The sequence below is a fragment of the Coregonus clupeaformis genome, chromosome 7 (assembly GCF_020615455.1).
Source record: "Coregonus clupeaformis isolate EN_2021a chromosome 7, ASM2061545v1, whole genome shotgun sequence".
Classification (NCBI taxonomy): Eukaryota; Metazoa; Chordata; class Actinopteri; order Salmoniformes; family Salmonidae; genus Coregonus; species Coregonus clupeaformis.
In genome coordinates this window covers 5,172,793-5,189,047 of record NC_059198.1, presented here as the reverse complement: position 1 = coordinate 5,189,047, position 16,255 = coordinate 5,172,793, and the positions used below count along the sequence as shown (strand labels likewise).

Below are 16,255 nucleotides of genomic sequence, written 5' to 3'. Positions count from 1 at the left end.
TCAGTGAGGGATGTGTGATGTTGCTGTGACATTTCCAGGACTGTGTGTGTGACCTTTAAACCTGACACACATCACAGCAGCTTTGAAGTGGCCTCTACAGTAACCACAAAGAGGGGGAGACCAGAGGTTAAAAAGGGAGGCCAGATGCCACTCTGACAGAAATTGGGACCTCAGTAGGACTTGGTCCACATAACCTCGTGTTAGAGTATAACAGTAACTTCTCCATTATTATTGCAAATCTAAATCCATATTTGGAGGTGGAACAGGTTTTTGTGATCTGCAAGTTTGACATTTTCAACTCTTTCAACAATTGATTCCAATTGCATTCATTTATTTTCTCTCTCTCACGTTGGCGTGGAAAGAAGGGGAGTTTCAGCTTGCTGTCTGGGACTAAAAGTGGGAGTGTGTGGGTGTCTCTCTGGAGGAGGGAATGTCAGGGAAGGTGTGCAGCAGTAACAGTGTGGTGCAGGCACGGCGGACTGTGGAACAACTACGAGTGGAGGCAAGCATGGAGAGGATCAAGGTGAGAGTACACTACAGTAGCCTGTGTGTGTAATTAATTTGGAGAATGACAATTTGGTTGATCTATATTTCTTTCATTTGATGAATCAAAAATAAGAAATTGTGGGCGCAATGCATAGCAGTCTGATACAGAATGGATAAAGGGAAATCTTGTCTTAGGACACATCAGTAACTAGTGTATATTGGGCATCACCTTTCTTCTGAATATACAATAACCTCAGCTTTAAGTCATGGCTGTTCCTTACTTCTTCCTCCCAGATCTCCACAGCAGCTGCCCAGCTGGTGCAGTACTGTCAGGAGCACAGTCGCAGTGACCCCCTCCTCACCGGCATCTCTGCCTCCTCCAACCCCTTCAAAGACAAGAAGACCTGTGTCCTGCTGTAGAAAGGCTGCCTCAGGACACTGCTCTGGTGCTGCATTCAACAGTGCTTCATCATCAACAACAGTGAAACGTTTTGATGCCAGGCTACTTCAACATGTCCTACTTCATCATGTCAGACATTAATGTGTTGGCTAAAGCAGAAACAGACTGGTTGGTACAGTAATGGTCATACTGTAATTTCAACAAATGGCTTGCAGTCCAGAGTGTCTCAATAACAAAGGAGAGCAAACCGTTTATCTTCTTCTTGATATTACAGAACGACAGGGTACACTTGTAAACAATTAATTGATTGAGTGTACACATTTTATTCATAACAAAAGAAATCACACATAGCATATTCACAAAAGCATATTTACAAAATCTGAATCATTTGGTTATTTTTATGCAGTCAGAGGGCTCTCTTGCAGCAGGTGAAGTCTGGTCTCAGATAAGGAGTTAGCAACAATCAATCTCCATGCCAACGAGAGCAGCATAGACACTGTAGCCTCAGACTGTATCAGTGTGTGTAACAACAATAACTTGTAAGAAATAATGAGTGAACAATGCAGTACTATTGGGTTTTGGACTCTAACGAGCCACTGGAGCGAGGTTGATGCTGGGACGCTACAGATTCAAATCAACGTTTATTCGTCACGTGTGCAGGATACAGCGGGTGTAACTGTACAGTGAAATGCTTACTTACCAGCTTTCCTCAACAGTGCAGAATCAAATAAAAAAATAAAAAGAGCATTCCGTAACATGGTAAGAGTTGGTAAAGTAGTTACCCTAAGAGAGAACGACAACGAGGAAGAACTCCAAACAGTGGAATTGACAAACAAGTGGTGTGGTACTGAGTATAAGCACGCCACTAGACACATAATTTATGACAGTTCGACCATGCTCATAAATTAATATACAAAATACATTACAATCAGCGTGTCAGGGACGGCTTGACTGATTCTTTCCATTGTGTTTCTGCATCTATTTCAATTGTCACAGAGAAAAATACAATTATTTTCTAGAGCTTTTTTGTGTGTTCTTTTCTTTGAAAAAATGCATGGGAATCACACAGACACAAAATATTTTTGTTTTGTGTATATTTTTGGGGGTAAAGCTAAGAGCACTGGTCCTTCACATCAACATTCTCACTGCATATGAGAAAGTTGTTCATGTAAATGACAGAGCATTATACGTCAGTCATCTTGCATCACTTCAGGAACGTAAGTAGATTAGGGTGGGTGTGGTGGCCCTTGTGGCCCCACTCACCTCCTGGCCCTCCACACCTCCACACACATTTCTCCTGAGGCGATAGCCAGCACTCCTGCCTCCACACTCAACTACAGAGAGAGAGAGAGGAACAGAGAGAGAGAGAGAGTAAAACACATTTTTCTTCAACCAGATAAAGGTAGGAGACTAAGGAGAGAGATTAAGAGGACACCTACAAGCCATCAGAATCTCTAAATAAAAAAAGTGACAATGTGAGAGAGAGGGGAGAGACTCACCCCATTGACGCCTGCTTGGTGGTGCAGTGTGCACAGCGTCCTTGGAGGGGCACAGGGGAGGTGCACCTGGAAAATGAATGGTTGATAAGATAGGAACAGGGAAGGAAGAAACATGGATTTTGTACATCCATGTCATCAACGCACACGGTTTTGATAATGGTTTAATGTTGTTTGTAACTGATTTGATTTATTAGTATCAGCATTAGCCGACGCAAATGGGAGTGAAAATTATCATCCTCTTTGAGGACAATAAAGTAGAAATCTATCTAAAACCCCTAAACAGAATACCATTACAACAGAGCTGAAGAGATATTACTACATATGTTATAATAATTATTGTATTGTGATGCAAAGACAAATTCCCATCCCCGGATGGACAATAAAGACATTCTATTCTATTCAAGTAGTGGGCTCCAGGGTGTAAGCCTGGCTAATGCTGTTCTAAAATCTTAACAACTTGGACGTGCTCACATTTCCTTCAAATCTTTCATTCTGTCCATCCTCAACCCAAGGATGTGGGTTCTCACATTACACGATGATTCCCTAGCTACCCTGCGTTTCTCGGTTGTCGTAGGAAAAAAATGCCGACACGCAAACAGTAAGCTGCTTTATTAGTGTGCACATTATTATGTGCAGAAACATAAAAAAGACGGAGGCCCAGAATATGTACTTCATATGAAATAATAATGATAATATGAAATTCTCTTTTTGGTTTCTATCATGGACGCAGATTAAAAAAATAAAAATAAAAAAATAATTAAAAATATATATTGCTGGAATTCGTTTTGCAAGGCCCGGTGCCCCAGGTGGGTGGAGATTTCACTTAAGGACCAATGGAATGGTCTAAAATATCTAACTCCACCCATTTGGGGCACCGGGCCATGTAAAACAAAATCTTCCATCACCTCGGTCCACACCATGCATTTTGTTGTTGTTGCTTTCCTCTTTGTTTTGGTCTCACATGCTGAATGCTCATTGGCTATTGGCAGCAGACCTTGCCCAATCGCGTTGTAGCACTGCTCATACTACAAGATACACAACAAAAATGTCTGACATGTCAGAAAATTATTGGGCCATCCGACAGGGGTCTGGAGAACAGAACAGCCATCATCGGTGAGTCCTTGACCCGCTCAAACAAATGGGTCCCGAAGTACTGACCCTAGTCCAAATTCATAGGATTTTACCCCGATCATGAAATTTCAATCTGGGACGGCAAAAACGTGGCAAAATCGTGTAGTGTATGCCTGGCATAAACCAGACAGAAAGCCATTTTCACCATTGTTTCACAGCATTCAGACTGGTTTAACCAGGCTAACATGACGTACCTTGATGGTGCGGTCAGCGGAGCAGGTGTAGAGGCTCCCAGGGGACCTGTGGATGCCGGTGACCAGCGAGGTGTGTCCCACGTCGAACTGGGAGAGGGGCTTGATGGAACCGGCCTGCATGGAGAAGGCATGGAGCATGCCCCGGTTGTCCCCCGCCCACACCTCACTGCCACTGTAGCACATTGACAGCAGGTAGGAGCCCAGCTGGGGAGAGGAGACAAACCAGAATGAAGACACACATATTAACCTATTATAGCCTGGTCCTGGATCTGTTTGTGCAGACTTGCCAACTCCTGGTCATTGTCGAAACAAATAAGACAAAACAGCACAAGCGGAAGGGGGAGAAAGTAAGGAACTTGTCTGTTGGCCCTGCATTAAAGATCAAAATTGGTTAAAGAAAATTGTGATAAATCAAAAAGTATACCAGTTTCATTTAAGGACCAAAACATTGACAGCTGTGCCATATAAACTCAGCAAAAAAAGAAACATCCCTTTTTCAGGACCCTGTCTTTCAAAGATAATTCATGAAAATCCAAATAACTTCACAGATCTTCATTGTAAAGTGTTTAAACATTGTTTCCCATGCTTGTTCAATGAACCATAAACAATTAATGAACATGCACATGTGGAACGGTCGTTAAGACACTAACAGCTTTCAGACGGTAGGCAATTAAGGTCACAGTTATGAAAACTTAAGACACCAAAGAGGCCTTTCTACTGACTCTGAAAAACACCAAAAGAAAGATGCCCAGGGTCCCTGCTCATCTGCGTGAACGTGCCTTAGGCATGCTGCAAGGAGGCATGAGGACTGCAGATGTGGCCAGGGCAATAAATTGCAATGTCCGTACTGTGAGACGCCTAAGACAGCGCTACAGGGAGACAGGACGAACAGCTGATCGTCCTCGCAGTGGCAGACCACGTGTAACAACACCTGCACAGGATCGGTACATCCGAACATCACACCTGCAGGACAGGTACAGGATGGCAACAACAACTGCCCAAGTTACACCAGGAACGCACAATCCCTCCATCAGTGCTCAGGCTGTCCGCAATAGGCTGAGAGAGGCTGGACTGAGGGCTTGTAGGCCTGTTGTAAGGCAGGTCCTCACCAGACATCACCGGCAACAACATCGCCTATGGGCGTCGCTGGACCAGACAGGACTGGCAAAATGTGCTCTTCACTGACGAGTCGTGGTTTTGTCTCACCAGGGGTGATGGTCGGATTCGCATTTATCGTCGAAGGAATGAGCGTTACACCGAGGCCTGTACTCTGGAGTAGGATCGATTTGGAGGTGGAGGGTCCGTCATGGTCTGGGGCGGTGTATCACAGCATCATCGGACTGAGCTTGTTGTCATTGCAGGCAATCTCAACGCTGTGCGTTACAGGAAGACATCCTCCTCCCTCATGTGGTACCCTTCCTGCAGGCTCATCCTGACATGACCCTCCAGTATGACAATGCCACCAGCCATACTGCTCGTTCTGTGCATGATTTCCTGCAAGACAGGAATGTCAGTGTTCTGCCATGGCCAGCGAAGAGCCCGGATCTCAATCCCATTGAGCACGTCTGGGACCTGTTGGATCGGAGGGTGAGGGCTAGGGCCATTCCCCCCAGAAATGTCCAGGAACTTGCAGGTGCCTTGGTGGAAGAGTGGGGTAACATCTCACAGCAAGAACTGGCAAATCTGATGCAGTCCATGAGGAGATGCACTGCAGTATTTAATGCAGCTGGTGGCCAGATACTGACTGTTACTTTTGATTTTGACCCCCCCCCCTTTGTTCAGGGACACATTATTCAATTTCTGTTAGTCACATGTCTGTGGAACTTGTTCAGTTTATGTCTCAGTTGTTGAATCTTGTTATGTTCATACAAATATTTACACATTTTAAGTTTGCTGAAAATAAACGCAGTTGACAGTGAGAGGACATTTCTTTTTTTGCTGAGTTTAGATTACAAAATAGTTGGGAAGAGATTTTCGATGTACCGATTCCATGGCACATGGTTTATGAACTGATACGCAAAACGACGACGGATTTAGAATATAATTTTTCTATTTAAATTATTATACAAAATTCTTGCAACCAATAGAATGTTATATATATGGGGGATACAACCATCCCAGCTCTGCAGATTTTGCTGCGAAGAGACAGAATCATTAGATCATTTGTTTTGGTACTGTCCATATGTAGCTTGTTTTTGGTCGCAGGTCCAGGAATGGCTGAAGCTAACTCTGCAAATAGCTAACTCTGCAAATAGCACTGCTGGGTGATTTGAAAAGTAATTGTCAATCGATCAACAATATAATACTTTTAGCAAAAATCAATATCTTTAATTTACAATCTGTAGAAACTATGAGAATAGAAAGGTTCAGAACTTTTGAGAAACATCACAGCACAGTTGAAAAATATATGGCAAATAGAAGAATAAAAATGGATGGTGTTAAGAGATAGATGGTGGGGGTTGAGTGGAGCTGAAGGGTGGGACTAAAAACAACACGATAGCTAATGTAAAATATGCTGTGTCCGTAACATCTATATAGGTTCAGAACTTTTGTGAAACAGCACAGTTAAAAGTATATGGCAAATAGAAATCAAACTGGATGGTCTTCAGAGATAAATGGGAGGGGTTGAGGGTAGCTGAAGGATGGGATTAAAAACAAACAAAAGATATCTATTGTAAAATACATTGTGCCCGTAAAATGTATCTAGTATGTATAAGCTGGAAGTAGAAGCCTACTTGGAAATGATGCAAACAATTACATTGATCGAAGCTACAATCTATCTGCAATATTAAAGCTGATCTACCCCCCCCAAATTAAAAAAAAACAAAAAACAGCACAAACAGATATGGGTCTGGCTATAATCCACTCCCAGTGAACTGATATACCACCTTCTAATGGGAAAAAGGATAGTTATGTAGGGATGTGTGTTGGTGAGTGTGGGTAGGGTTGCAAAGCTACCGGTAAATTACCAGTTACCGGAATCTTCTGTAATTTTTCTAATTAACAGGTAAACTATGGCAATCTATGGTAACTTTGGGAATTTATACTGGAATAATGTTTAAAAATGTATTCATAATATAAAGTAATATCAAATTAATATTATATACACACACACACACACAGCGCATTCAGTAAGTATTCAGACCTCTTGACTTTTTCCACTTTGTTACGTTACAGCCTTATTCTATAATTGATTAAATTGTTTTTTCCCCCTCATCAATCTACACACAATACCCCATAATGACAAAGCAAAAACAGGTTTTTAGAAATGTTTGCAAAAATAAAAAATACAACAATAAATGAATATCACATTCACATAAGTATTCAGACCCTTTACTCAGCACTTTGTTGAAGCACCTTTGGCAGCAATTACAGCCTCAAGTCTTCTTAGGTATGACGCGACAAGCTTCGCCCCCAGCCTGAGGTCCTGAGCGCTCTGGAGCTGGTTTTCATCAAGGATCTCTCTGTACTTTGCTCCATTCATCTTTCCCTCGAACCTGACTAGTATCCCAGTCCCTGGCACTGAAAAACATCCCCACAACATGATGCTGCCACCACCATGCTTCACCGTAGGGATGGTGCCAGGTTTCCTCCAGACGTGACACTTGGAATCAGAACAAAGAGTTCAATCTTGGTTTCATCAGACCAGAGAATGTTGTTTCTCATGGTCTGAGAGTCCTTTAGGCGCCTTCTGGCAAACTCCAAGTGGGCTGTCATGTGCCTTTTACTGAGGAGTGGGTTCCGTCTGGCCACTCTACCATTAAGGCCTGATTGGTGGAGTGCTACAGAGATGGTTGTTCTTCTGAAAGGTTCTCCCATCTCCACAGAGGAACTCTGCAGCTCTGTCAGAGTGACAATCGGGTTCTTGGTCACCTCCCTGACCAAGGCCCTTCTCCCCCAATTGCTCAATTTGGCAGTGTGGCCTGCTCTAGGAAGAGTCTTGGTGGTTCCAATCTTCTTCCATTTAAGAATGATGGATGCCACTGTGTTCTTGGGGACCTTCAGTCTTGCAGAAATGTTTTGGTACCCTTCTGTGCCTCGACACAATCCAGTCTCGGAGCTCTACGGACAATTCCTTCGACCTCATGGCTTTGTTTTCGCTCTGACATGCACTGTCAACTGTGGGACCTTATATAGACAGGTGTGTGCCTTTCCAAATCATGTCCAATCAATAGAATTTACCACAGGTGGACTCCAATCAAGTTGTAGAAACATCTCAAGGATGATCAATGGAAACAGGATGCACCTGAGCTCAATTTCAAGTCTCATAGCAAAGAGCTGAATACTTATGTAAATAAGGTATTTCTGTTTTCTATTTGTAATACATTTGAAAAAATTTATAAAAACCTGTTTTCACTTTGTCATTATGGGGTATTGTGTGTCGATTGATGAGGGAAAACTTTTTTAAATCCATTGTAGAATAAGGCTGTAACGTAACAAAATGTGGAAAAAGGGAAAGGGTCTGAATACTTTCCGAATGCACTAATATACATATATATAAATAACAGTATTAATTTTTTATATCTGTGTCTACACACACCTGTGATGATCTGAAGTACCCCAAAATACTTTGAAAGTTTCCAGTAATATACCCTCCCTTTGCAACCCTAAGTGTGGGGAGTACATGAACAGTAAATTGTAATTATTCTACTATTCTTATACAGTCTGTGTGTAAGTGTGTGTGTTCGCATGCATGTGTATATGTGTGTGTGTGTGTGTTTGTACCTGTAGTTTCTGCAGGGTTTTCCCTGCTCTTCGGTCGTAGATGACCACAGTGCAGTCTTTACTCCCAGATAGGATGTACTGCTCGTCTGCTACCAGGCACAGCACCGCGTTGCTATGGAGACGCAGGCTCTTCACAAGGGGCTCCGCCACTGCAGCACAGACAGATCATGACATCATCATCCAACGACGTCTGACAATTGATAGTTTCTGGATTTGCTCTAATCAACTGATATATTCTGAATGGGCAGTCCATTTGGCCAACCAAAGGATAACGCATAGAAATATAATTACTAGACGGGAAAAGGCCCTTAGTCCAATTACCCCTCAGTAAGTCTATTTCTATACGATAACCATTAGTATTGTTTGTGTTCACTTTTATCGACTGATATAATCTAATTTAGTAGAACAGAGACTACAAGTGCCCTTCTTATGAATCACTCACCTCTGGTGTCGTAGACGCTGACCTTCTTGTCATAGGTGCCGGCCAGCAGCACGTCCGTCTGGGGGAGGGCCAGGCAGAGCACGGCAGCCCGGGCCCTGATTAGGCCCCTCTCAGCCCCTTGGGCCCCCAGGTCCCATAGCCTCACTGTGCTGTCGAAGGAGCCCGAGGCCAGCAGGGGTCCCCGGGCCGCCAGGCACCACACCCAGCCTTTGTGGGTGCTGAAGAGGCCCTGGCCCCCCAGTGTATGGAGCAGCCTGCCCGTGGAGCCCCCCTCCCGTAGGTCCCACAGGTTCACGTTCCTGTCCCGGGAGCCTGAGGCACACACTGCCCCCTCTCCCCCCACCAAGAGAACCGAGTTGACCTCAGCAATGTGCCCTGAGGGGAGGGAGAGGCGCTCCAGGGCTGGGGGAGGACTGGGAGGGCAGCTGGACCCGTTTCTCTCTCCCTCTCCTCCCAGTTTCGGGCCCGCTATGTAATCTTGACCGTCTCTATCCGCCAAAACTCCCACTCTCTCCTCCACCTCGATGGCCTCCAGGACCCCTTGTTCATCATCTCTCTCCTCCACCTCGATGGCCTCCAGGACCCCTTGTTCATCATCTCTCTCCTCCACCTCGATGGCCTCCAGGACCCCTTGTTCATCATCTCTCTCCTCCTCCATCATGGCCTCGGCTGCAGCCTCCTGCCTCTCCTCTCCCTCCCCAACTCCCATCGGTAGATCCCCTCCCCCATCTTGCTGCATCTCTCCCTCCTCCATCAACTCCTCCCCATCCCACGGTACTGCCATCACTCCCTCCACCCGAAAACCTACCTCCTCTACCTCTATCCCCTCATCCACTTGGGGCCTGCCCTCTTCCACCTCCTCCCACTCTCCAATCCCTTCCTCTGCCAGGGCCTCTCTATCCCTTTCCCTCTCCTGGGCCCTCTCCACCTCTCTCTCCCTCTCTGCCTGCTCGGCCTCCCTGGCGGCCCTCTCCCCCTGGCCCGTCCAGCAAGTGATCAGCTCCTCCATCTCCAGGCAGGCCGAGGGCCAGTCAAAGCCGTCCCGTGGCCCCACGGGGAAGGAGGCTCTGGGACCGGTTAGCCTGCATGCCCGCAACTGCCATGCCGTGCTGTCCTTACCCACATTTCCCAGGGCGTGACACACCTGTAGAGGGAGAGACATGGACCTGATTCACACTGTAGGGCTGGCCTGAACCGTACTAGGCTGACTTGGACATTTTATTTTCACAAGATCCTTTCCAGCATGTTTCCAGCAGCTATGATGGATGTGTAACCAGGTCAGGACAGCCCAGTACAGCTCAGATACATAAACAACTCAACCATTTCTTTTTCTAAAAGATTAAGCCTGTAGCTTTTTCCAAATGTCCCTAGCCTAGCATGGTTTCCAGTCTATTATGGCATTAGGCCCCGTGTAGCTCAGTTGGTAGAGCATGGCGCTTGCAACGCCAGGGTTGTGGGTTCGATTCCCACGGGGGGCCAGGGGGGCCAGTATGAAAATGGTAAGGTAAGTCGCTCTGGATAAGAGCGTCTGCTAAATGACTAAAATGTACAGTGGGGGAAAAAAAGTATTTAGTCAGCCACCAATTGTGCAAGTTCTCCCACTTAAAAAGATGAGAGAGGCCTGTAAGTTTCATCATAGGTACACGTCAACTATGACAGACAAATTGAGAAAACAAAATCCAGAAAATCACATTGTAGGATTTTTAATGAGTTTATTTGCAAATTATGGTGGAAAATAAGTATTTGGTCACCTACAAACAAGCAAGATTTCTGGCTCTCACAGACCTGTAACTTCTTCTTTAAGAGGCTCCTCTGTCCTCCACTCGTTACCTGTATTAATGGCACCTGTTTGAACTTGTTATCAGTATAAAAGACACCTGTCCACAACCTCAAACAGTCACACTCCAAACTCCACTATGGCCAAGACCAAAGAGCTGTCAAAGGACACCAGAAACAAAATTGTAGACCTGCACCAGGCTGGGAAGACTGAATCTGCAATAGGTAAGCAGCTTGGTTTGAAGAAATCAACTGTGGGAGCAATTATTAGGAAATGGAAGACATACAAGACCACTGATAATCTCCCTTGATCTGGGGCTCCAAGCAAGATCTCACCCCGTGGGGTCAAAATGATCACAAGAACGGTGAGCAAAAATCCCAGAACCACACGGGGGGACCTAGTGAATGACCTGCAGAGAGCTGGGACCAAAGTAACAAAGCCTACCATCAGTAACACACTACGCCACCAGGGACTCAAATCCTGCAGTGCCAGACGTGACCCCTTGCTTAAGCCAGTACATGTCCAGGCCCGTCTGAAGTTTGCTAGAGTGCATTTGGATGATCCAGAAGAGGATTGGGAGAATGTCATATGGTCAGATGAAACCAAAATAGAACTTTTTGGTAAAAACTCAACTCGTCGTGTTTGGAGGACAAAGAATGCTGAGTTGCATCCAAAGAACACCATACCTACTGTGAAGCATGGGGGTGGAAACATCATGCTTTGGGGCTGTTTTTCTGCAAAGGGACCAGGACGACTGATCCGTGTAAAGGAAAGAATGAATGGGGCCATGTATCGTGAGATTTTGAGTGAAAACCTCCTTCCATCAGCAAGGGCATTGAAGATGAAACGTGGCTGGGTCTTTCAGCATGACAATGATCCCAAACACACCGCCCGGGCAACAAAGGAGTGGCTTCGTAAGAAGCATTTCAAGGTCCTGGAGTGGCCTAGCCAGTCTCCAGATCTCAACCCCATAGAAAATCTTTGGAGGGAGTTGAAAGTCTGTGTTGCCCAGCGACAGCCCCAAAACGTCACTGCTCTAGAGGAATGGGCCAAAATACCAGCAACAGTGTGTGAAAACCTTGTGAAGACTTACAGAAAACGTTTGACCTGTGTCATTGCCAACAAAGGGTATATAACAAAGTATTGAGAAACTTTTGTTATTGACCAAATACTTATTTTCCACCATAATTTGCAAATAAATTCATTAAAAATCCTACAATGTGATTTTCTGGAGAAAAAAAATCTCATTTTGTCTGTCATAGTTGACGTGTACCTATGATGAAAATTACAGGCCTCTCTCATCTTTTTAAGTGGGAGAACTTGCACAATTGGTGGCTGACTAAATACATTTTTTCCCCACTGTAAATGTAAAAATGTTTTGCCAACTCTGTTGTCATTGGCATGCTGGACAAGCTAAAGCAGAAGCAGATCGGTATCCAGGACAGGTATGACGCTGTCCACTGACACACACACCTGTGGCAGGACCGTGATGACACACTGTGCTGGGAGGTGCGAGGCGATGCGAGCCACCATCTCCCACGGCAACGACAGCAAGCCGCTTCCTTCAGCAGACGGGGAAGGGCTCGGTTCAGCAGAGGGGAGCCGAGAGCCTGAGGGCAGCCTGTGAGAAAGAACAGTGTGGGATGGGACTGTTATACCCTTCTTACACATCTGTGTCAACCCAAACGTTATAGGCTCTGACATGTTCTTGTCACACTGTCCTTTTCAGCAGAGTTCCAGCTACTATGGTGGGCGCATCATAACCAAGCCAGCAGTGCTCATTAGCGCACCCCTAAGAATAATGGAACTTTTCTGAAAGCAGGAAGACTGTTGTGAGGGTCATCAGAGGTACCAACCTTAGCTGTCCAGGCCTGGAGGCTTCATTGGAGGGCTGATTCAGTGGTGCAGATTCAGCTTCTTTCTCCTCTCTCCCGGCCCCTGCCTCATCTTGCCCCACAGTGACCCGAGGCTCGGACATCCACTCCACTTACTGCAGGAGTGTATCATACATTTTAGTTTCATTTCAGATTCTCGGCTAAGGCAGTCAGTCATTGATGACTAGCACAATCAAATTGTCAATAGGGTCATGATTGTGCATTCATTGCTAACAAATGGAATAACTACAGTAAAAAACATCCTAAAAACTATACACCATAATGGGAACAGAACTTTATAATTGCCCTAGGACTTTAACAGATACAGGGAACAAGTGTAACATGCTAGTTAGATATGATGCACTTAACCACAAGTCCTTCTGTCACTTATGAGGTCTGACAGTTCATTCGACAGCAGTAGCCTTTGTCAGTCCACGTATGACATTTTTCAATATGAGCCCGGTGCAAGAAGAAAAAGCCTAAAAGCTAGCCAGCGACGGTTGCTACCGGGCGTTGGCTGGTAATATCAGTGTCAAGCAAGCTAACTTGCAAAATAGCCTTTGTTTGCCAATCAAGCGAGTAATCCTGGAACTTAACACATGTAAAAGTTAACAACTGTGATAACCAGCTCCTCGACATTGAAAGAAAACAGTGACCGATGATTCTTCTTTAACTCGAGTTTTATAAGAAATCGGATAGACATGACAGTTGCTAGCTACTGTACCGACAAATTGCTCCTTCATTCAAATGAGGTTTCCACTAGCTAGATGTATCGTCAAAATTCGTCAAAACAAAAACTAGCTTTTTGGTCTTAATTTAAGGTTATCAGTGTGGTTAAGGTTAGGTTTAAAATCAGATTTTAATAAGATAAATTCTAGAAATAGGCAGGGTTTATGACTTGCAGTGACGCGACGACCCTAACAAATGGGGTTTCTTTTCCGGCGCATTCCAAATTTCGTCATTAACCTAAGATGTAAACAAACCAGCATCTGTTCATCTTTTGTATGGCTATTTGTTTGTACTGTAGCGGTTTGTTGGCTTTTGTAAATTCTAGTGTTCATTAAACAAGAAAAACAGCATAGGATCAGTTTTGACAATGGTTTACAAATGTTGACATGTGTATCTCAGTTGGTAGAGCATGGCGTTTGAAACGCCAGGGTTGTGGGTTCGATTCCCACGGGGGGGCCAGTATGAAAATGTATACACTCACTAACTGTAAGTCGCTCTGGAGAAGAGCGTCTGCTAAATGACTAAAATGTTTACAATAAAGAATTGCATTAATACATTGCATGATAGGTCTGCACTTTAAGCGTGATCCATAGGTTGTCAGGCTGCTGTATGAAGGTTGTAGAAAAAGCTGAGTTCAGATCCTCTCATCTGATGGATACCATGGAAAAATTATACCAAATGTGACGGGGTGCAACATTAACTTGGCACAGCCAGGCTCAATAATATATGTCAACAAGTTGGTACATCTAAATAAAAACAGTCAACATCAGTTTATTCCCAGCTTGATAGAAAACCTTTTATTTCCCCATTCACAAAAGTAAACTAGAAAGTGATACATCAGTTAACATCGCACCTGCACCACAGTTAAGAAAAGAAAAAAAACGCTACTACATCAAATTCATTCGTCAAGAATGATTTCAAGATTGAAACAAAATTTATACAGGAGTTTTCACAATTCTTCCCATCTTTCCCCAGGTATGCACCATGCTGTCTCCCACTCTCAGTACTACCACTTTACATTACATTTGACAAAATAAAATGGTCCGCTATAAAACAACGAAAACAAAAAAATTCTTTAAATAAAAAGAACATTACAGGGAAAAAACTTTTAAAGTCTAAAAAAAACTTTGTGCGCTTCCTCCGCACAAAAAAAATCATTGAAAACAAAAAAGCAAAAAAATAATAAAAAAATTGTATATCTCGTAAGTCTTGAAAAAAATGTTTTAAAAATGCCTCAACTTGTGGAAAACTGTTAAACTTGAGAATAAGAGTTGGTTTTGAGATCAATATTTCGCTACTATTATTTAAGAGGCGATTTAACCTCAACGTTTTTACCCAATTCTTCCTAATAGGACCAGTATCACATTGGTAGCATTGTACAAACTGTGGCAATTAGCCAGTAGATCTGTGCACACCTATCCTACTCACAACCTTGATGGTGGACCGGACCCCCATCCACCAACACTTGCATATCAGTTTACCCCTTTAGGATACGATTAAAGTGTCACCCTCTAAGGGTGGAAGCGGTTTACAAAAGTGTGTAAAGATTCAAAATACTGTCAAATCAACCACTTATGTACCAGTGGGTTGGTGTTAAAAATCCATGTTACATGGATAAATGCTCATCTTACTTGAAATTGCATTTTCATAGGTTAGCCTGATGCTTAAGGCAGTGTTATCTTCACATTTTGAATATCAATTTTAATTGTGCGAGATAAAGATGGCCATAGTTTCATTACTGACTTGCTAAATCTCAGCAAAGCTTTGAAAGAGACCTGAGGTCCGACTGGCAATCACAAACTGAGATGGTAAAATATGACAAGTGTTGATGATACACAGGGTCTCTCCAACATCTCGGGTGTCAGCTACATGTCCATCACCTTGGGGGAGGGCCTGCGCAAAGTTAAGTCTATGCGGGACACACGCATACAGTAAAATACAGACAGACACACAATCAACAATAGTCAGACGTGACAGAGACCTTCAGACACTGACAAAATACAAGACCATCACTCCCTCACGAATGTTAACGTATCCAATCTCAGGGGAAACAAAAAGAGAATTAGGATCTGTATAATACCCAGACATATCCTACACAGTATCAATGGGTTGTGGAAAACAGCAAATGGCGACAACAGCCACCAACTGGACTAGAGCCAGTTTAACCCTGGACTTCTCGTACTTCTTCTCAGCCTGACTAAAGATGGCCGCCCACTTTTATTATCACAGCTTGCGTGGGCGAGTTGCAATTGATGTAGCTCTTAAAGACGTCCTCCTAGAAGGGCATGTATCTGCCTTTAATGAGATAGTTGAATAAAACGATTACGGAAAAGCATGCAACTCAAATTTGTTCGGGACCATGGACGAGATATGTATTATTAAGATAGCAGACTGAGTAGTCAAGGTATTTTTCCATCTTTGCGGACTTACAGCAGTCTCCCCTACTATTCATCATTCTGCTCACGTAGAAAAGGCTGGGAAACATTATGTTGGACTGTCTGGAAACACTAGTGGGATGTACACAGGATCCAAAATACTTGATGTCTGTCAGTCCTTCCCTTTTAAAAGGAGCAATCTGATTGCTAAATGCATTTTTTGACTTTCAAATGAATTATAGCCATTGATTCTTGAATATAACATATGCCTAATGATCTTAGCTCAACTGTCGTACCCCATCAGAACCCAAAGTAAGCTTTTTTTACTCATTTTTTGTAAATAAAATGTATACAAATACTGTATTGCCTCAAAACATGGTTAAAACAATCATCTTGATATCATGGACAGTCCAGTCCCTGTATCCATTGCTCTGTCCGTGAGTCGTTACACTTCTCCAGCCACATCCCTCAGCTGTTTACCAAATCAGTGGCGGGTTAGCTGTTTGGTATTATTCAAACTGCAGATTGACCATTTAAATCTATGGTCCTCAACTTACCCTTTAAATCAATTCCATCCATCTGATTGGATGCCTTACTTATTAACCTAGCATATGAACGGCGGC

The 16,255-nt window shown here is 43.8% G+C and overlaps 2 protein-coding genes across 3 annotated transcripts; one reads left to right on the top strand and one right to left on the bottom strand.

Annotated features, from left to right (window-relative positions):
- Positions 1 to 174: 174 nt before the first annotated feature.
- Positions 175 to 1,749, top strand: LOC121568770 (guanine nucleotide-binding protein G(I)/G(S)/G(O) subunit gamma-12-like). Its single transcript, XM_041879187.2, has 2 exons — positions 175 to 523; positions 781 to 1,749. Exons 1-2 carry the CDS (start codon positions 431 to 433, stop codon positions 904 to 906), a joined length of 219 nt encoding a protein of 72 aa, XP_041735121.1. The 5' UTR covers positions 175 to 430; the 3' UTR covers positions 907 to 1,749.
- On the bottom strand, positions 1,190 to 13,425 carry LOC121568769 (F-box/WD repeat-containing protein 9). Of its 2 annotated transcripts, XM_041879186.1 has the most exons (9): positions 12,898 to 13,425; positions 12,511 to 12,644; positions 12,128 to 12,275; positions 9,443 to 10,021; positions 8,878 to 9,397; positions 8,436 to 8,584; positions 3,711 to 3,914; positions 2,386 to 2,451; positions 1,190 to 2,220 (listed from the first exon to the last, which is right to left on the bottom strand). In XM_041879186.1, exons 2-9 carry the CDS (start codon positions 12,630 to 12,632, stop codon positions 2,146 to 2,148), a joined length of 1,863 nt encoding a protein of 620 aa, XP_041735120.1. In that variant the 5' UTR covers positions 12,633 to 12,644; positions 12,898 to 13,425; the 3' UTR covers positions 1,190 to 2,145. The 2 variants fall into 2 exon arrangements, with proteins under 2 accessions (XP_041735120.1, XP_041735119.1); XM_041879185.1 differs by having other exon boundaries at positions 8,878 to 10,021; positions 12,898 to 13,424.
- Positions 13,426 to 16,255: the final 2,830 nt, after the last annotated feature.